Source organism: Tamandua tetradactyla, chromosome 16 (assembly GCF_023851605.1).
Source record: "Tamandua tetradactyla isolate mTamTet1 chromosome 16, mTamTet1.pri, whole genome shotgun sequence".
NCBI lineage: Eukaryota > Metazoa > Chordata > Mammalia > Pilosa > Myrmecophagidae > Tamandua > Tamandua tetradactyla.
The window spans coordinates 55,316,040-55,338,493 of NC_135342.1; the positions used below are offsets into that span (position 1 = coordinate 55,316,040).

The 22,454-nt window shown below is 36.8% G+C and overlaps 1 protein-coding gene across 2 annotated transcripts in view; it reads right to left on the reverse strand.

Annotated features, from left to right (window-relative positions):
• The window catches only part of CDH8 (cadherin 8), a 347,818-nt gene that overhangs the window by 118,200 nt on the left and 207,164 nt on the right, over positions 1 to 22,454 (reverse strand). Inside the window, exon 1 of one of the 2 annotated variants that reach the window (XM_077132616.1) lies at positions 11,213 to 11,318. Coding sequence is in view for 1 of the 2 variants with exons in the window: in XM_077132617.1 (XP_076988732.1) it covers positions 11,213 to 11,349 (137 nt within the window). In the remaining variant the exon portion in view is untranslated. Of the gene's footprint in view, positions 1 to 11,212; positions 11,350 to 22,454 lie in introns of those variants that run through there. The other variant, XM_077132617.1, reaches the window with a different exon arrangement.

Below are 22,454 nucleotides of genomic sequence, written 5' to 3' on the forward strand. Positions count from 1 at the left end.
GTCAAATGAACCTGGGAACAACCCTGAATTTAGCAGTCTAAATTCTATGAACATGAGCTTCGGTTATCTCTGCTTTATTAGATAAGACGACTGATGGTTCCTACTCATAGAGTTGTGAAAGCTAAATGTGATAAAGGACTTGTTAGAAATTCAAATTCTTGACCAAGCAATCTGTGTTTTAACAAGCCCTCTAGGTGATTCTGAAGCACCACAAATTTTAAGAGCCACCAGATTATAGGCATATTCTTTCCCTACCTGTTTTCCATGTTTTAGTCTCTTAACTCCAATCATAACTTATCCTGCCTGTAACTCTGAGTATTAATATATGGGGCCCATTATTTCCCTTATTTCAGTACATTAGATGGGACCATGTTATACAGAAGATGAAAGATATGTTCCTTGTTCTGACATCCAAAGGCAACTATAATTTCCTCTGCCTCACTTTCCAACCATATCTTCTTTTCCGTCCCGATTTTCTTCATCTCCAGAAGCTATTCTGAACTCTTTTCTTCTTGACAAAGACATTCTCATATTTTAAAATGTATCTCTGAAAAAAGCCTAATGTTATTTCACTATCCTGATGAAAATATACTTCCCCCAAGGATTTTTCATGGAGAACATTGTCTCTCATGTAAAATGGAGATATCTCCTCCTGCTCCAAATTACATGCTTCTCTGGTAAATGAAATGCTACAGTTTCAATGCATGCTTTGGAGCAATGTTCTTTGTAGCTCTACTGCTTTATCCAAGACTGGAAGACAAAGGGACTATTTATACAACACAATATGTGCATATTAAATACTTGTGTAAATTATCTGAAACTTAAATACTTAAGGTATTCATTTACCTATGAAAACTTGGAAAAATAATACGATGTGAAAAGATGGAATTATTACATTTTGGCAAGACCTGCTCTGTGAATTTTGGCTAAGTGTGCCTGGAAAGTCTTTCCACACCTGAGTTTGTTTCCTCATCATTCCTCACTGGATTTCTATTGAAGCTGAAATAAAACATTGTACTTAAGTGCTCAACTACAGTGCCTGACACAAACTTGATACTCAAAGGATGTTAGTTTCATTGTTTTTAATTGATTTGGATTCCTGGGTGAATCAATAAGCAGTCATAAAAGAGTAAGCATAACAAATCCTTGTTAACAAACAGCACGATCCTTGACCTTGAGTGACCTGTGAGGTGGGACTTTATCTTCTAAAGGCTTCAGACACCAAAAGAATATCAGGATCATAACGGAAGGGTGCAGTAACTGATGCCCCACCCCTCTGAAATGAGATGGAGGTCAAGTCTTAATATAGTTTCAATGTCCACCATCTGGCTGGAGGGCAACCTGATCTAGCCCTGAGATACGAGGTGGGTGGGGGTAAATAAAACTGAAATTGGTGCCTATTTTTAGCTTGCCTCTAAGCTTGGATAAGGGATTCCTGTAGTCAGAAAACGTGCTTCATTTTCATTCTTCTGGCTTTGCTGCTTTGTAATCTGCTTCCACTTGATCAATGAAGATCAGATTAAATGATAAATAGGCTTGTTGGGTAATGAAGTGTGGGCAACCGTTATCCAGAGCTTGCTTAAGGCTGTTGGAGGGAAAGAAGAAAAATAAAGTTTCCTGGATAAGAAGCCCAGCTTCTTGGAGAAAGGAAGAGGGAACCTAAGATTCTTCTACACCAAAATCTCTCTCTTGGTCTCTGCCCCCAAGGTTGGTTAATATCCTATTGGAATCTTTCCCTCTGAGCAGAATCAACATCCCACAATTTTATTAAAGGTGCACACTGCCGTTCCTGCTCTTTACAACTCAGCTGCCCTCACTCAGGAAAGAATGACTGTAAATATCCAAAAAGCCCTAGTATTTGTACCAGTCTTCCTGATACGTAACAAAGAGACAAATGAGGTCTATTAAAGCAAATACCCTTTTCACTAATCAATTAATAGTGTTTGTTTGTTGTCAGCATTCATCAGGATGCTCTCCAGTGATTATTCATGATTTCACTTCTTCATTCATTAATTTAAGTCTAAGAACTGTACAAGGCCCCAAGGATGAGATGTTGACCAACAATAAAATAATAATAAAACATTTCATGGGAGCAGAGACCTTACTTATATCTTCCCCTGAAATGTATTGACAAAAATAAAAAATAAATAAGCACATAAGTGTGACCTGTATTTTAACCGGTCATTGGAAGGAAAAGAATAAAGTCTGTGAGAATGCATTTGCTAATGAACTTGGTCCAAGTTAAGGCATAAAACAATAATAATAATAATAGCTGGTGTTTTAACACTTTGTGGCAGAAATTGAGGAACACATTTTAAATGTATTGATAAATTTAGGATGAGTTAAAATGAATTGCAGTTTAGGGTGAAATTCTAAAGAATCCATAGTTAACCAGTTAAAGGTTTATAAATATTAACAGCTATAAATATTATCAGATCTGTTTCTCCCAAATAGGTAAGGTGTTGGAGCAAAAAACATTTTCAGCTCCTCCCAAGAGGAGACATTTCATTTTCCACCCCTTAATCTGCTCTTGGTAATGTGACATGCTTCTGCCAATGGGATATTGGCAGAATATCCCATTTGAGGCAAGAATATCCAATTAGAGGCAAGTAGATACTTAACAAGTACTTATTCACTGAGGTTTGTTGTCTCTTCCTGCTCTTTAGAACCCTTAGAAAAACATGAAAAACCTGAGACGATCTACTAGAGGATGGGAAACTATGTGGAGCAGAGACTTGCCCCAGCCAACGTGTCCTGGCCCATCCAGCCTGACATACATATGTGTGAGGCAGAAAAAGACCATCCTGCCCCAGATAACTTATCAATTGACTAGAAAGATCCCCAGCCAAGTCAGTCCAGACCAAAATAACTGCTCTAGCTGACCCACAGAATCAGGAGAAATTTGTTTTTATTGGGTTTTTGTTTTTGTTTTTGGAAGGCATGGGCAGGCTCTGGGAATTGAACCCAGGTCTCCAGCATGGCAGGCGAAAATTCTCCTACTGAATTTTCATTGCGCTGCCCTGTGTTTATTGTTTAAACCACTAAATTTTGGTGTGATCTATTATAAGCAAAAATGAAGCAACACATGGGGCTCCCAGTTTATATCCCAAAAAAAAAGGGGGGGGGGGGAGGATTACCTTACCTGAGGACTCAAATACACCAGACTTAGTGGCAAACAAAAAAAAAATGAACCAATACAAATCAGAGTATCCATATGACTATTTTAGTCCCATATCTCTCTGTGCTGGTTTGAAATTGTTGTGTACCCCAGAAAAGCTATGTTTTTTTTTAACCCAGATTCAGTATTGCTAGGTGGGATCTTTTGATTAAGTTATTTCCATGGAGATGTGACACACCCAATTGTGGGTGGGACCTTTCAATTACGTGGTTTCCATGGAGATGTGTCTCCACCATTCAAAGTGGGGCCACTTACTAGAGTTCTTTAGGAGGGAACCATTTTGGACAAAGCTTTAGAGCCACACCACCAGAGACCTTTCAAGATGCAGAAGAAAAATGCTCCCTGGCAAAGCCATTTGAAGATGCCAGTAGAGAAAGCTAGCAGATGTTGCCATGTACCTTTCCAGCTGACACCAGAAGTCAAAGACCCCAGCAGGTGCCAGCACCCGGCTGACAGAGGTGCTCCAGATGGCATCAGCTTTTCATGAACGAAGGTAACCTCTTGTTGGTGCCTTAATTTAAACATTTTCAAGGCTTTAGAGTATAAACTTGCAACCTAATAATTTCCCTTTCTAAAAACTGTTCCATTTCTGATATATTGTATTCCAGCAGCTTTAACAAAGTAAAACACTCCCTTAGCCCAAGTGGCTGAAAGAAAGGAGGAAATGCATCATAAATCTAATGGTTCAATATAAAACTGTAGAGATGAGTCAAGATAGTGGAGGTTATAGGCACCAGGCTTGGGCTGAAGGAAGGCAGAGGGGAGGATGGAAAGAGAAGGGCAAGGGGATGGTAGAGGGGAGAAAAAGAAAATTATTGGGTCCTTACCATATGCAGTGTGACTGTGTTCCAGATGGTTATATTAACCATACAACAACACCACCTCTGCTATTTAGGATCCTCTTAATCACTACTGTCCCTGGATTATACCACTCGCCTCAGGCTGGTATCATACTTTCTCTTCGTTAAGTCCCCTTCTCTTCTCTAAGAGTTGTGTAACTGGGCACTGGCTTCCCTTCATCTGCCTCCACTCCTCCTACATGAGGAAATGGTGTTCATCTCAATGAAGTGTTGACCCTGATTATGAGATAAACAACAAGAGGCTTTGACACATTTTAATCAGAGTCTTGATATAAAAGCTGAATTCCTTAGTTCAACCAGAGTTTCCAAACAAGTTTCTGCTTCACTTTGAGTGCCTTTCTCAACCATTAGTCAATCTATAGTGTCTAAGCCAAGAGAAGGGAAAGCCAGTGAATAAACATCACACTGTGCAATGTACAAACATAACTTTATAGAAGAGTTACTCACAGTCATTAATTGCCAAACTTTCATTGTGGGGAAGAGGAAGGGTAAGATATAATATGAACAAAATATTGCTTCTTCTTCTTTAGTAAGTTGGGGAGTGGTACTTTGAGAATGTTTAATATTCTATTCTGTAACAATCTTCCTCTAAACGTTTAGTATCTATTGACAATCTCTGCCTCTGTCAACGATTATGTTTGTGTTTGTATATTGGAAATTTTCTAATTCAATCCTTCTTCTATAGTGGTATTTGCTATCATTCTGCTGTAAAGAGTTTTCCCTTCTCTTTCTTACCATTATTATTATTTTTTTTTACAAATACTATGGACTGGTGAATCTTCTTTATTCAATATGTTCTACATCATTATTATTACTGGTTTTGGTATAATTAAAATAAATTAATAGAACTATTGCTTCCCATATTTATATTTCTTTTCCAAACTCCCCTATATCCTTTAGGTTATAATTACTATTTGTATTAGATTCTATTTACTGTGTTTTGTCTTTCCTTATGTTGTTTAATCTGTGAGTGTGTGTGTGTATTTGTACACTTTGGTATTTAGTAAGAGATGTATGCCTAATGTTTATTGCACTAAGAACCTTTTTGACATCTTTATTCCCCTATTAGCTTATGAAACATCTACAATTTGTTTTTGTAAGTTTTATAAAATATCTTTCCACTTCAATCTCTTACCACGATGTTAATGAATGACCTTATTCTGTTTTCTGCATTTATTCTCTCATTAACTGCCACTTCTTATAGTGTAACAAAGTAAATTATTTTAAATTGAGCTGTTATTCAAACCCCAGAGTAAAGGTTGGATTAACAACAAGAACAACAAACAATTCATTCATCAGCTTCTAAAAGTTACAGATGGGTTTTATAGTAAGAGATGCAGCAATAATATCCCTTTAAATTCCCACTACATATAAAGCATTAAGGAACAATTAATAACCCCATTTCACAGATGAGAAAACTGAGAGAAAGGGAAAATAAATTGTTCAAGGCTATACTGTCAAGATGTGGCCAACAATTTGGTTTCTCATCCAACTCCAGAACCCAGGATTCTGCTTGTCTTTAGGCTGTCTATACAGTTATATTTTTTCTAAGCAGCCTAAATTGGACAAAGCAATTGTTCTGGCCACTGGGCCCCATGCCAGGAAGAAACATTCCTTAGGCACTATCAAACTAGTGTTTTCTCTAGGAGAATTACCCATCATTAGAGGAAAGCTTCATTTGCAGTATTGTGTGCATCTCACCATAGGGGCCAGAGCAATGCATTATCATTAACTCAAAGAGATTAATTTAATGGGCAATTAAATGTTTTCTGCATTGAAATATTTTCAGGTAACCAATAGTAATGTGCCTTCCTTAAATGCTAGTTGCCTGCCTCCAGGTACAAAGCTTCAGAGGGTTTTAACCCTTTTTTCTCCATATCACGAAATTCTTTCAATTTGTCCTTCGGTTTTGCTAGCACCCATCCTTTTGCCACATCCAGAGGCTGTGTTCTCAATGGGCAATGGGCAAAACTGTAGGCAGGAAATCTCTTCCAACTTGACCATGCCTGGCATATTAATATCCCAAAATACGGCTTGATAAATTGGGAGAAGAAGGAAATGAAGGGAGGAGGATTTGGAGGGAGACTGGAGAAAGACTAAGAATAAGCATGCATGGAGCATTTAATATGTGAAGACTCTGCCATGCCTATTATGGGTATAATTTCATTTATTCTTCACAAGCAGAATAAAGAATTTATTATTAAGATGAGTTATTATTTTTTTCAAGGTTGGGTTCATGGGTTTTGGTCTCAGAAAGACCTGGGTTTAAATTCTGGTTCTGACGTTTAAAAAGTGTATAGTCAATTAAACAACTCTGAGTCTGCATTTCCATAGAAATGAGAATGGAAAATGGGAATGATCATAGTTAAACCTCATAAAATCCTGACAAGGAAAAGACATGCAATGAAATTATATATGTAAAGTACAGGACAAAATGGAAGCACTCAAGTTTGTTTTCTGATGTTGTTGACAGTGTCAATGATGGTGATAATGATGATGATGATGATGTCAAAAATGGCAGAGGTGCTGGTAGAGTGCTAGCACAGATGGAGGAGGGGGTAAAAATGCTAGAGGTGACTACAGGGATGTCACACCCTCTGCTTTGGTTCCTGGCATTCAAGGGCTCCATAATGTCCCTTCAGAGACTCTGCTCTTGGCAAATAGATTCCTACACTGCCCTCCAATATCCTTTACCGACCCTACAGCTGTGCTTATGGCTCATCCTCTCTTGAACAACCGGAAAGGAATCCTATATGCTGTTTGACAAGCCTGCACTCAAATTTCAACTCAGTGAAATTTCACTGGGAGGGAGGAGAATAAAAGACCCCTCCTTTTTCTTCCGTCACAGTATTTTCAAATTTTAATGTGCAGCTGATAATTAGTGGGGAGTGGATTTTGTGAGAAACAGATTCCTGAGCCTCAACCTTGAGATTCTAATTCACTAGGTCTTGGGAGAAACACAAGAACAATTTTATTTGACAAACACCACTCGGGTGATTCTGAGCAGGTGATCTTCATGGAGACCTTTTGTCCCATAAAATATACTATTTTGTCCTCTCTGTTTTCCTCTGTTCCTTGCTTGTCTGATGTCTAAAATGGGAATCAAATTCTGGTCTGAATAGTTGCTCAAAGCTCCATCATACCCATTAGGCAACACTCACCCCAGTTTGTAACAGTTAGAAGAAGGGGTCCTAATCTTATATAAGTTTGTTACTTCCAACACCCTACCCTTGTCCCTGCCCCATCCTACTGCTTTGCACAGCGTTACTTCATTCACTTGCTTCAGGAAATGATGCAGCAGGAGGCTAAAGTGGAGACTGAGGCTTCCTCTGTGGAAGGAGTTTAAGAACACGTATTCTGCAGTTAACCGGTGCCCTTACCAACCCAGCTCCGCCCCTACCTTTGCTTTCTACTCAACCTTTGGCAAGCTACTTGTGTCTGTTTGTCTGAAGAATGCATATAATAATAATAATACTTACTTCCAAAGAATGTTGTGAGGATTAAAGACATTGTAGGGCTTACCTAATAATGCTTTTTTTTTGGTGATTATTATTACAGGAGAACTAAGTTTAAATTAGGTATTTGCTATCAGGTTAAACCGAAGCCATGCACCATAGTTTGAGGGGATGAGCCGGCTACTTCAGCGCAGATATATTATACAAGCCTAGTCTCTCGTTAGCACATGGGCATCTGCCAGCTCAGGAAATCATATGTGTCCACTGAATGTGATGGCAGGCTAGATCTATTATCACTGAAGCACTTGTGTAATATGCAGAGAAAAGCATCTCAGGCTTGGTTAAATGAATCTCACACAAGAGGATAAAGGATGATATCTCCATTCTCATTAAGAGATAACAGATGGACTTCCCTAAAATCCATTCTTTAGCTTAATTTCATTTGTTTAAATCTTTTGTCTGATGAAATGGCATTCTGAGAGTACATTTAAATTGTTCTCTCTGGAATTCATTTTTTTCTGAATCTTTATTGGAAACTCACTCTATGAGGTTTTGTTGTCCTGGGTGTTTTAAATACCCCTCTTGTCCAAATACAATACAGCTCCCTTTAATATATTTTTCCCCCAAGACCTGGTCTGTGTCTTTGGAAGATAAACATTACCTGATGGGGTACATAATCAAACAGAGGTTAAAACAGGTTTTAGGCCATTTTCATAGTAATTTCAATTTTTTCTTAAGTTCTCTGTGTTCTTATTATTTCTACCTCCTTTCACGATTTAGAACAAAGATGGATGAATTGTACATTTAAGGTTTCTAAGTTTATAACCACCCCAGCTTATATGTTAAAGCTAAATGTTAAGGTTCTCTTTTGTGCTCTCATTTTCATCAATGCTAAGAATATTATTTCATTATTATCAGATTGCTGTATGAGTTTATAGTGTCACAGTTTTTGAAAATTTTAATCTGAAATAAATGCATTTCTTGGCTAAAACATGCATATGTCATTGGTTTATTTTTCAATCACTGAGTAACTATTAACCATACCAAAATCCAGGATGATGAGAAACCCCATTGGTTTCAATAGGGTAATGTAAGTTTCAGTTGTATGCTTTATATTTTGTAAGGTCCATCGACAAGTGGAAGGCTGTCACGAGGGCAGAGCCACTGTGCATTCGTTCCCGACACGGAGGCAACTGTAAACCTAAATCTGAGACATATTTGAATGGTTTATCTGAAGCCATGATGAAAATTTTATTTGGTCTGTGTTTTGATTTTTTTTTCGTAATTTGGTTATACTTCATTATTGTTATTGTTATTATTAATACCATTTTACAAACAAGTTCTAACAAGTTCTTTTACTGATATATAAAAAAGCTATTTTTTCATATTTATATGGTAAAAAAGGAAGGTTTGCCATTGCATTTTTTTTTTTTTTACATCATCAACAGGGAACTTCTTATAATTTCCAATTCTCCTAATTCTCTGCCTTACCTCTGCCTTTCATTAAAGGATATTTAGCAGATTCCAATCCCCTTTTACATAAAAGGGTGCCTTTAGGTGTACAAGAAGGAAAACTCCAAGAGAACCAAGATGTTCAGACCTTAGAACAATGCTCATCAAGTTGTAGAATCTGAATCAAAATTACTAACTGAACTAATGACTCTTTTCTCTGACTAGGCTGCATGAACTAATGATTCTCTTCTCTGACTGGACTTGGTACCCTTGTCACCCAAGAGATCATAGCTCTCGGGCATCTACTTTTGTGTCTGTCTCCCCTACTTGTCCGTGATTCTTTACAGATGAATCTTCTGATTCTGGGTCACCCTGGAAATGCCTTGTAAGCACCTACTCTGTACATGTACCTCCTTTTGCTCTATAGAACTGAGTATGTGATTCCTTATAATTCAGAGGACTTTCATGAATGTTTCAGTGAAGATATCTGTACCTTTAAAAAGTGACATGGGTAAAGGCTAACAAACTAAGCTTATTAAAATATGGCACAATTCATTTTAAAGTAGTCACCAGTTACATTATTTTAAGAAAATTTGCTGTTCCTTTGGGGATCTTTACAAACTTTAAGCCAATCTAAATAGATTTAGTTTATTTCAGAGGTCAAGGTGATAATGCATCTTCAACATTATAAATTATAAGCATTTCATGCCTGTATCATTTAACTCTCTAGATGGGAATGACACTTAAAAATCCAAACCACCAAATGGCATTTTTCTTTTTCTTTCACTTTTTCCCTTAATGTTGCAAGGGAAAGTACTGCTACAGAACAAACTAGGGAAGAAATAATACACCTTCATCAGGAAAATACCAAAGTTTCCCAGGCTCTGTCTCTGTCCAGAACTAGATTTGGTAAAGCTGAAACCACATATATGCTTGACTCTACACTCGAGGTTGCTTGAAGAAATAGACATTCTTCAGTGTTCATTTTATGAGGCGCCCTGAAGGATGTTTTCTTCATATCTCAGAAAACAGTGTCCTTCCTGTGCACCTGGATTGCTGTTTTTCTTACAAACAAAATTAATCCTGTATCTCAGGGATTGTTTCCCCTGTTTACACATTAGTTGCCTGACAGTATAGAGACAATTTCGGGGCTTGCAACCTGTAATTATCTTCCTTGTCCTCTGTAAGGGTATGTGTGCCCTTGAACCATTCTTAATGCTTGTTTATATTTCCTTATTCAGATTCCCTCTACCTCACTCCTTCAAGAATATAGTGCTTCTCTTGAATTGGTGTATATCTTTGATGACCTCATCAGGTTCATCAGGAAAAGTGATATTCAGATGCAAAATGTATTCTGCTTAGAAATAAAATGAACATCATTTCCCTTTTGTACGTTTTTGCATAATAAAAAATTAGAGTGCAAACTCTTAAAGATAGTGGAGCACTAAATTTCCCCCTATAGCTATTGTTTAGGGATTAAATAGTAGTGTCATCAAAGAAGCCACACTCATTAAAAATTGGCAGAAAGACTAACTAGAGTATCTCAACATCCTTACTACTTCCTTCCCTGAAAGAAAACAGGAGAAAAAATTAAAAACTTAATCTTTTTACATTAATTTTAACTTAACTTAATTTTTTATATATAATTATATTTTGAAAATTCAATTTTAAAGAGTCAATGATTACTGTCAGATGCAGTAAATTCTGAAAACACAAAACAAAATATAATCTATGATGTCACCTTCCCCAAATAATATTGATTGATAGCGTAAAGTTTTCTTCAACATTTTCTGCTTGTATATGTTCATGTATGTGTGTAGAGTAAGTAAATGTACAGTAGTTCATATATTTATAGTATATATGTTAGTATCCCATTTATTTAAATTATAGTGCCCAGTTCTTGAATTTTACCTTTTATACTCCCTCTTCTGCTAAATATTTCCTCATGTTTTCAATATGAAAAATATTGTTTTAAATGACGGAATAATAGTCTGTTTTTCTGTTTGTGCTTTGATTTATTTAAACATATCTGTTCTCTTTTGGACATATGAATGTTTCCTTCCTCTATATCTTTCAATCTTTTAGTAATTTACCACATTATACATTATTTCCTGCTGAGTTGATTGATTCAAAAGCACCTTAGAAACAACAAAATAAACACTAATGCCAAAATATCTAACAGAGACAGGGGCCACTTCTTATGTGATCACTAGGAATAAATTAAACCCAGTCATACAAGAAAGAAATGAACAAGCCCAGGCACTTACTAATTTCAGTAGCAATGATTGTTATGTTGTGCCATACACTTAATTCTCTGTCAAGTGGTGTTGCCAATGTTATCTTCCCGTCATCTGCATTAATGTTGAATTGTCTCTCCAGGTCTGTGTGCCGGTCGATGGAAAACCTACAAAACAGATATATTTGTAATCTACTTCAATGTTTATATGATCCGTACATTCCACGGCAGACCTTTAGTAATCCTTAGAGAGCCATAGTTGCAAAGTCAAATGAATTGTGAAACTCAGTGGCATCATAATTTTTGAAACTAAATGATTGAATGAGGCATAAGAAACTTAATAATTATTGTCCAAGGAGTAATTAGCTACATATACAACATGGAGGTCATAAACTGCCATCCGTTTCAATAGGTAACATCTTCAAAAGTGGATGCTGATGAAGAGTTAATTGGGCAATCCATCATATTTATTGGACAACTTATGATAATTAGCACTTGCCAAAAAATATCATGTAAAACAATGAACTCAGGTCCAAAGTAGGACAGCCTAGGCAGCATGCTATTTATTGGAGTGCAAAGAAAATATGTGTTTTGCTAAGCTTACATTTGACTGGGCAACATTTTTTATTTATTGCTTTATGTTTCTTTTGTTTACATTTTAATTAATTGTATATTTAGCTTTCCAAATATTCTCTATCCATAGAATTCAGATAGTTTATGATTTTTTGGTAAACATATTTTTAAAGTTGGAATAGACATTTTAGCAGATGTGATATACTAGACTTTACCAAAGTAAGAATTTTAAAAGGACAGGTTAGTAATTCCTTTTTTTGAGACAATTCTTTCAGATAAGACAATAAGTTAAAGTATTTAGTGATAGGACCAACTGTTTCACAAGAAAATTAAATATCAAGTTAATGAAGAAATTATCTTTTCAACAACATTTACTAACATTCTTTTTATACACCAAGAATTGTGCTCTGGCTACCAAAGGCCAAATTCAATAAAACTGATGCCTTAAGGAGCAGAAAGCATAATGAAAAATATTGGCCCATAAGTAAGCAGTGAAATAAATTAAAACTGAATGTAATGAAGACCCAAAGAAGGAAGTGTGCACTCCCATGATAGGAGAAAGGACTGAAGACTTCCTTCATGGTCAAGGGGACCCCAGGAAGAGCACATTAAATCTCTCTATTAATATTCACTAATTCCAAATATCAAACATGACCCATGGCTCTTTGGTACTGAACATATTTTGTTTTATATACATATAATTTATGAACTTTTATTATATGATCAAGAGTAAAGTATTAAAGATTATGATATTAAAAGAAGTGAAAATAAATCATCCATAATTACCTACCTATAGTTTTATATAGTTAACACTTTTGATGGATTTTATCTAAAACACTATATATATATATATTGTTTATATATGGATGTACATATACTAATTTGTTTTATATCCTCCTATGGAAAGAAAAAGATAGATAAATAGATACATACATACATATATTAATTATTTCTCCCTCTTTTTAGGTATTTCTTTCTCATTAGAAATGTTATGCACACACTTTACACCAGATTCGAGGCCACAGAAAAAAAGCCATTCTAGTTTCATCCTTCCTAACAAGACAAACATCATTAAAAATTTGGAACAATATTAAAAGTGCTCATTTTATTAGAAATTGTTTGTTACTAAATTCCTTTAAGAGTTTATAATATAAAATTATAACACTTGATTTAGTAAAGCCTTAATTATAAAGAAAACTAAGACACTTGCATCTATTTTCTCAGGAGTTTAAATCCTTCCTTCTTGGCTCCCCCACCCCATGATGACTGGAGCAATTTAGAGAAGGTTTAAGGACCCAGAGGCAGACATATTAACAGTGCTCTCAACAAATTCTGAGATGAGGGGACGTTTGTTGCAAAACATTTAAATGTTTTGTCTTATGGAAAGGAGGGCAAAAGCCATTTTCCTGGGGAGCAATAATGGCTGATCAGATCAATGAGATTCCAAGTTTAACCATAAAATAACTGCACAGACATGCATTTTGCTCCAGATACTCTGTACACTCTGACTTTTAAAAACACAAAGAAATATCCAAAGGATTAATTATCATTTTCTGCATCATGTTTATAAATACATTTTTCAGGCAATGTTGGGTTCTAGTAATTTTTTTTTATCTCACTGCCGATATTCCACATATCCATGCATCAGCCGATTTCCCAGAGGCCACAGTAAATGAGAATCAGTCTAATCGCTGATGCTCATGAATCCCAAATCAGAGACATGCTCCATGGCTCTCTGGTTGCTGTCCAGAAATTGCCCAGAACTTCTGGACTAGAAAAAGCAGTGGGAGCAGTGACAGGGCTTTGGAAATTGGCATTTTTAAAACATGTTTTTTTTAATTTAAGACTTTATTCAAATTCGTGTTATGCAATCTCAACTCTGTAGCAAATTTTCTAATATATATATATATTGTTCTTTCTGGGATCATTGGTAAATTTCCTGAACCTCAATATCTTTACTAGTAAAATATAAAGTGTATAAAACAAAGTCGTTGTGAAGATTTAAAACAAGGCATATCTGGTGCCTGCCCATGCAAAAATCAACATAAAACAAAAACAAAAACAAAACAAAAATCATAAATCAGTTTCTGGTGCTTAGTAGGTGCTAAGGAAATGTTTATCATCATCATCATCATCATCATCATCATTTTCATTATCATCATAGTCTCCCATTAAATCGTATTTTAATAAGCTTTCCTTCTTGAAGAATAGTAGAGAATGCCCCTTTCTTAACAGGTTATAAATGACAGCAACCTGGAAAAATATTTCGGTGTTATTTTACTTCTATAGCTCTAATAGAGGTGGTGATATTTTTCGCATTTTTAAAAGTTCCAGCTCATGACAGACTTTATGGGGTGAGTCATAAGAATTTATAAAATAGGTTATAAATACAGCCCTTTTCTAAGATCAGAGGTACGAATGTCATAATATTACGAGATTACACAATGGAAGGAACTTGATGGGAAAAAAAAAGTTTTCATTTAAAAATTCAGCTTAAGGTCTAGTTTCAACTATTTCCAAAATCCCCTGACTGCCTCTGTAGCATTTCCCATGTTTTATGATAAAGGATTCCAGAAAGTAACTCACTAGCCAGAAAATCGAGACAACATTATAGTCGACAAACATGCATTAAACCCCAAATATACACCAAGTGCAGGTGCTTTTGCCTTCTCCAATCCTTTCCCTCCTTGGATTCTTAAGATAACACAACTAGTCAGTGATGGAACCATAATGATGCTCACATCGGACTGGCTTTAAAGTCTGTGCCTAGACCAACTATGGGTAGGGCTTAAAACGTATTCATTCATAAAACAGGGATGATAGTAGTACCTGACTATAAGCATGGAGTGCTTCAGCATCACATGTGGATGTTGACTATTATGTAACAGGTATTGTTCCAAAAGCTCTCACACTCCTCCTTTGAAAGTCACACATCATCGAATGATTGGCTACCCAAAGACTCTATTTTCTGAACCAGGAAAATGGAACACAAGATGTAGCAAGTAATTATTTTTCTGATTTTCGATCACACTATATTCTATTCAAGTACATATGTATATAAAGATGATTTATTAAATAAGATGGCAGGAGATTTGACCTCTCCTGATTGTTAGAAAATAAAAGCCTGCATCTTCTTTAGAATCCTCTGAATGAACTTTCAATCCACTTACTTTTTCTCACAATCTTTTCTCTGTGCTTTAGTTTATGGTTGCAGCCTGGTTTACTGGCTATTTATGCTGAAGCTCTTGGTAGAGTCCTAGCCACAGGCTCCTCACATACCCATATTCCTACTTTGAAGATCATGAGTTCAGGGCCTGACTCGTTGGGTTTTTATATTAGCTCCATCATTTACAGATGGGTGGCTGAGTCATGTTAATAGTCTCTCTGTGCTTTAGTTTCCTCATCGGTAAAATGGGAACTATAAGCCAATCTGTAATGCTTAAATGAAATAATGATATAAAGCACTGGTTAGAATGCCTGACACATACTAAGTGCTCCCAAAATACAAAAAACCTCTGTTATAATTACGTATTTGGAAATACCAGTGAGTTTTCTACTGATAATTCCAGGGGCCCCTTCTCAGATCCAAGACAACACTGCACTAATTCATTTTTTCTCTGTCCCTAAAGAAGTTTGAACTGATTCTCATATCAGTGGGAAGAAGCACTTTGAAGATGTCAGTCTACGTGATGAAAGATAAACTGCTGAGAGGGAGCAAGTGGGGATTCACTACTTGCATTGCTAGCACTATTTAAGCGCTTAATTTTCTACTAACGTTGATGACCAAAATCTATGTTCCATAAACTGACCATTGCAGGTTTAAAAGTTCATTGAACAGGCTGAATTCTGCATTCATACCTAGTACTCGAATAACTTATCATAGTCATAAGATAAGTCACATTAAAATAAAATTGAGCACATGCAATTTGGAGAAATCCACTCAGAAGAAGCCCCTTTCAACACATGCACAAATATATGCACCTCCACCGCAGCCGTACCACCCCATAGGTAGCTGCAAAGACTCAGCCTGTTGTCCTCTGCTTCTCAAATCTGACACCATGTACTCCATCATGTTGATCCCTCAATCTTCTCCTGTTCATTCACTGGGTTGTACAGTTACAGCAGTAGCAATAAATGGCAATGCTTAATTTCAAGTCTCAGATACAGCTCTTTCCTTGAATCAAATTAACAGAAACTCCTTTAGAAGAAAAACACAGTAGGCTAAAAGTTACAACTTTGGGGTAACGACTTAAATTTTAGAATCCAGTGTACTATAAGTTCTCAGAATGTCATGATTGGGGTACATGCCTCAAAGATAGATGCATAAATCACTTTGCTTTCATTGGATTTCCAGTGTCCTTCTTATTAAGGAAAAAACAGAGAACCTTCAATCAAATCTCACCTGTGGGATCCCACTAAAAGTATGTAACTACTCTTAATCTTATATCTTTCTCTATAAATAGGGAGAAATATCGCCTTTAAAAATTGTGCCTTGCACTAAATGAATCAATACATGATTCACATTAGCTACCAAAAAAATAATTCAAACGATGAGCCAACTCTTCAACCTGTTAGAAAGCTCTTCAGTCAGGGATTGACTTATGATGTGAAAATCTAAAAATGGAAATAAATAAATGACTACCAGTCACATCTTTTAGTAATCTTGGGGAAGAGTGACATAGAAAAATACCACAAAACTCTTTGGAGTGTTTCTCTGTATCAGTGTGCATCATGATCAGAATATCTGCTCCTGTGTGTATCCCTACAGAACACAGGTTGAGCTGAAGAGAAAAGAGGGCATAATGGGCTTCATAACTCACAGCTCACCTAGGATTTGCTGATCTTCCCATTTTAAAGAATGGCCCTTCCTATTATTCTCCAGTTAATCATTACATTTGCCTGACTTTTGGTCTTTAAGTGCAAGGACAGACTGTTCAATTCGTATATCATAACATCTCGTAGGTCAGAATTTTGTACTGTGGGTACTTAATAGCTATTTTTTGGAAGGGTATGCTAACATTTATTGACCATGAATTAGTATTATGTTTTAAAATCTGCCAAAGAAATACAAGGAAAAGGAGGAGTTGGAGGAGAAAGGAGAAGAAAAATGAAAGAATTAATTTTGATCCAATTATTTCTATTTAAAAGTGCAATGCCTTGTAATTTATATTTTTAAAGTCCTAGAATTTGCATCTGTAATACTGAAGTCCCCATTTTAATTTATTATGAATATGCCTGCATTGAATTTGCTGTTCATTTGCAGAATTATTTGAGATGCACTAGACAAGGGACCTCGTTTTGAGAAGAATAGTATACGTATTGAAGAGTCATTTTCCTGCCACAGTAAGAAGAAACTTCTCATTAACACAGTAGGAAGTGACATGCAAGAAAATGGGCTCTGTGGGCCACGTTAATATCAATTCTAATGATGGAAGATTTGGAAATAGACAGTCCCTTTTTGAGTGCAAAAGATATGTTTTAGGAACTGCATCATCCATGAAAACTAATATTCACAGAAGCACTATTTAAACTTTCTCATTTTTAAAATACAACAAATATCTTGATTTGCTTGAATACTATTATTTCTTTAGCCTAGTATTTCTCAGAAGTTATTACTAAGGCCTTCATCATCTTACTTGGTGGAATTAAGGCTGCAAATGGAAGACAATCCCTACTCTAGATGCTTAGCACCTTGTTGGAAGATGCCAATTTAACCTACAGCACTCTGATCATGGACACAAGCTGATGTCACCAGTTTACTCGTTTCAGAGCAGCATGCAGAGATTGAGAAGTTAACTTAAGAGGACTGGCACAGTGGTTGAAGAAAGGTCAAAATGGCCAACTTTGGTATCATGAGTATCGTGTTGGCAAATAACACATTATTACGCACTGCTGCCACTGTTGGAATTAAATAAGAACTTTCACATGAATGATATGGTTCCTCAAAGAAGGCAGCCCAATTATTTGCATTTCATACCAACATTCAGAACAAATCTCTGTGTGCATGTGTGTATGTGAAAGAGATATTTTGTTGACAAAATTACAATATGAACATATATGGTATCTTCTGCCTCCTCTCCCCCAGTTCTTCAGTTGCATCAGCTACATTTAAAGGGTTCCGTAGCCACATGTGGCTAGTGTTGGCCATACTGGACTGCACAGAGCACATGTCCACAGTTATGGAAAATTCTTTTGCATTCACTTCTGATTTAAATCATATCACTGCCTTACAATGTTTATCAAGTAGTTCCCCATTTCCTGCAGAAGAAAAAAAAAATTCCTTAGCATGGTTTCCTAGATTTCATGATCTGGTCCTTAATGCCCTTCCCCAGTTAATTCCTGAATTTCAATGACATTACCCTTTGGTGAATTCTTCAAATGTACTGAACATTTTCTTGTAATATTTTATTTATCTCAGTCTTTTTCTTGTTTGCTTCACAAATGAATCACGGTAAGGTGTGAAGTCTTCTAGCTACCCTTTTATTGTGTCTTTCCAGTGTTGATTGAGTTTAATAAGAGCTGTGCCATGTCTCTCTTGGTACCTAACACATGATGAGCAATTAGTAAATGTTGGGTGGTTCTGGTAGCTATGGTGGTATTTAATTATGTACAAGTGTAATTATATACAGTCTTGGTCAGAATCACATAAAAAGAGAAAGTGTTTATGGAGAATATAAGCACCCATAGAAACAGCAAAAAAGGCTGAGGATGCATTTACATTGAAAGGGCTTGTTTAGTTGTCTATTAGACAATAGTAATAGTATAAGCACACCATTCTAGTTTTCAATAAAATATAATTCTTCCTAGGAAAACAAAATAATTTTTCGCCAGAAGTTCCCACTCCCAAACATAAAGCCTAGTCACATTGCCCAGACTGGACCTGCATATTTAAGAAAGTTCACAGCTCAATATCATGTACTTGATGGGCAATCAAGGTGAGCTGGAGCCTGTTTAGCCAGGACACAAATCCTCCACTCAGCTCTTGAGCCTGCTCCCCTTCAATACCTGTTCATTACAAGTTCAGACCCTTGCTTTTAGAAAACCTTTTAGATCCTTTCCTGTCCATCCTTTCCTGTCCATTACAACATTAAATATAGCTCTCACGACTTTAACTCTTTCTGAAGACATTCATAAATCTTATTCTCATTTACCATGGCTCTAGATAACTTGATAGATCACCTCAGACTTGATTTGGATCCTGAAGCCTACTAGAAAGGCATTTCAACCACGCCCACCTCACTCCCCAGCAAGTGGACTTCCTACACAGGGGGTTGAGCAAATAAATGCTTGACAGATGGATGAAAATGGAATTTCCCTCTTTTACCATGCTTTCTTCTTTAAGTGTGCAATATTACATTTTCTTTGGCAGCATTAAGTCAAATCTGATTGTCCTTTATCAAAAGCAGGGTTGTATAATACATTGTGTTGAACCAGAATGTAGTAATATCAAGAAAAAAAAAGGCTTGGTGGAAATGACTCCCATAAATATTTGAACATAAGATAAGAATGTCAATCACTCTTTGTAAGATGCAAAATAGGGGATTTATTTTGCCTTATGAGTATAATAATGTTAGATATCACTGCTCAGCCTACGGAAGCATCTCAGAGTACAAGCATTATTAAGTTTCGTGCTATGGAGAGGACAGAGGCTTCACCAATCAGAAAGGAGCTCTTTTTCAACCTCACATCAGCAATTCTCAAAATTTCTCTTTCCTGATTCTTATCCTATTATTTCTTAGCAGTGTAGATCACTTGTTTTAAAACATTTCATTATTTCCCAGCATTTGATCATTATTGATGGCTAATCACCAACCAAATCAGTTTGCTACATTAACACTTGCCAAAAAATGTCTAGCAGATATATATTTACATAAGGTAAGACACATAGGCAAAGGGTGTGGGCAGTATGTGGATTTGGGACTCAGAGGGCTAGCTGTGCTGATTTAGTCAATCTCCATTGCTAATGAAGAGATGCTCTGTGCTTTTCTCTGACAGACTTGGATGTGTGATGCCCAGATTCCCCAGCATGGGAGACTCCCCTGGCTGTGAGGTATGAGGTCACTAGACTGTGTCCAGCTGTGTGCTCCTTAGGTCTGGTCGGTGGCAGGGAGCCTCTTCCCGAGGGCTATCTGGAGATTGAGCAAACAGAAGTATAAAGACACTGCTGCTTGGGCACAATGGGGGAGTACTCTCATGGGTGATACTCATTTTACAGAGATGGGTTGTAACAAAGTTTTACTGGGACTGCCTTGCACTTTGATCTCACCCCCATTCTATCCTGGTCTTGTTCACTTCCTTTTGCATGTGTTGATCCCTGACAAACATCTTGCACCTCAGACTCCATCTCCATATCTACTTTCAAAGAGCCCATCTTGCAACACATCTTTTTAACAGGAAGAAGAAGATGTACAAGTGAGAGTCATTCTGATGAAAGTGAAAGGAACTATCCTAAAAATGTGAAATATGCACGGGTAAAGATCCACACAGCATTTTCATGACTTGTTCAGTTCCAACTCTCAGATTGCATGATACATGTTAGAGTTTACTAGATATACTATAGCAACTCTAGTCCAGGTGAAATTCTACTTCAAGCCGTCTCAGGCCTTTCAATAAGAAACACTTTTGAGCTCAGGGAAACCACCAAGACAATGAAAGGCAGAGAGTAGGGTTTGACTGAGGCCTCAACTCCAAAAATCCTCTGTTGTAGCCCAGAATGACATGGGAGCCAGCTATTCAAGCCACTGAACTCTGGGGAAAGATAGGAGGCAGGCAGAATAAAGAATTCTATAACAAATCAATATAAGCAATAAAATAGCACATGCACACACAAGCATACGCACACTCCAAGCAGGTAAGCACCACAATATTTGTCAGGAAGCCCTTCACTTGGGGTTCTTCCCAAAAGCTACACTAAATGAAGCCAGATTCGTGTTGCAGACTCAAAAGGAGTGCAGTGATTTCACAGACCCCAGGCCCCAAGAGAACTAAGTTTCCAAGGTCTCCTAAGGCAAGCAGGGAGGCTACAAATTTCCATCCCAGGTAGCTGGATTTTAACAGAGGGACTGGGAATTTCTTTGTTAAAGGGTTTAAAAAATATTTTCAAAAATATTATCTTTAGGGAGCGTATGACACAGAATAAGATCCTGAAATGACATGAGAGCCAGCTATCCAAGTTACTGATGAAAATCCAATTCCCTATCAGAGTAGCATAGGGGCTGGCAAGCTTTTCTTATAAAGTAAATATCTTGGCTTTGCAGGCCACACCATCTCTGCCACAACTGTTTGATTTGGCCATCGTAGGGTGTAAAAGAATATAAAAAAGTCTGTATTCCAGTAAAACTTTTTACAAAAACAAGCAGCAGGTCCAACTTGACCCACAGGCTGTAGTTGTGAATTCTTGGTTTAGTATATTGGAGGTGAAAGAGTCACTGAAGTTGAGTCCTTCTTCTTGCTTTCCTAGGTTCTATGGGAAAAAGAGAAGGAAATGGAAGCTCATGCAGCAATACCAAGGCACATATTCCACTTGGAACACGGTGGAATTTTGACATGCTCCATACATGGGAACAGGGCCCTGGGTCACCTCTTGCATCAGGATGTCTCTGTCTCACCAGAGCAGAGCAAAAGTTCAGGGAGCAAACACGCTGCCTCTTCGAATTTGCATCACACCCATCTTAGTTTGCCAGGACTGTTGGAACAAGGCACCACAGACTAGTTGGCTTAAACAACAGAAATTATTGTCTCACAGTTCCAGAGGTAAGATGTCTAATATCAAGGTGTAGGTAACACTATGCTTCCTTTTAAAGGGGAGAATCCATTCTATGCCTGCCTCTGGCTTCTGGGAGGCCAGCACCCCGTGGAGTTCCCCGTTTGTGGTGGTATAACTCAATCTCATCGCTGTCAACCCATCATCTGCTCTCTGTCTCTGTCTCTGTCTCTCTCTCTCTCTGACTGTGTTTAAGTGTTCTGTGCTTATAAGGACACCTGTCATATTGGATTAATGACCCTCTCTACCCAGTTTGGTCTCACCTTTACTAAAAACCTCTTCAAAGGTCCTATTTCCAAATGGGGTCACATTCATGGGACTGGGGACAGGACGTAAGCATATCATTTGGGGACACATAATTCAATCCTTACCAAATTAAGGTACCTGTGAAATCTTACGGAAAATAAACCTAATTTTAAATGCAAACTTATCTGGTCAAAATCTGTTTAGTCCCAGTATAGTTCCTTAGAGAAAGGAGAGCACTTTCTGCCCTTGGAGAAAGTGAGAATATCTATTTTTCTAAATTAACAGGCAGAAATATACTTTTATATTATAAAAACTGTTTTGCTAAACATTGGTTTGGAGCCTTATATGGGAAATTTATAAGAAGAAACAATTTTGAGTCAACTGCAAGTGAAGATGCTATTTAGAGACACATATAATGAAATAAACCCCTTAGTTATGAATCAGTTATTATATTTCACTAAACTCCAACTGTTTCTTTCTCACTGCTTAATTTCTTCCAGCTTTTGTTATTATGCCTAAGGAAACCATTTTAACATTTTCTCACATGCACTTTGAGTATCAAAAATTTCATCTACATGTTTTCAGCTTTTTGCCTCTAATTGCTCCACTGGTTTTTCTAACTGCTTTAATAAATAATATTATCTGAGTTCTTCTAGTTTAAGAATTCTAAATTTCCTGAATCACATATTAT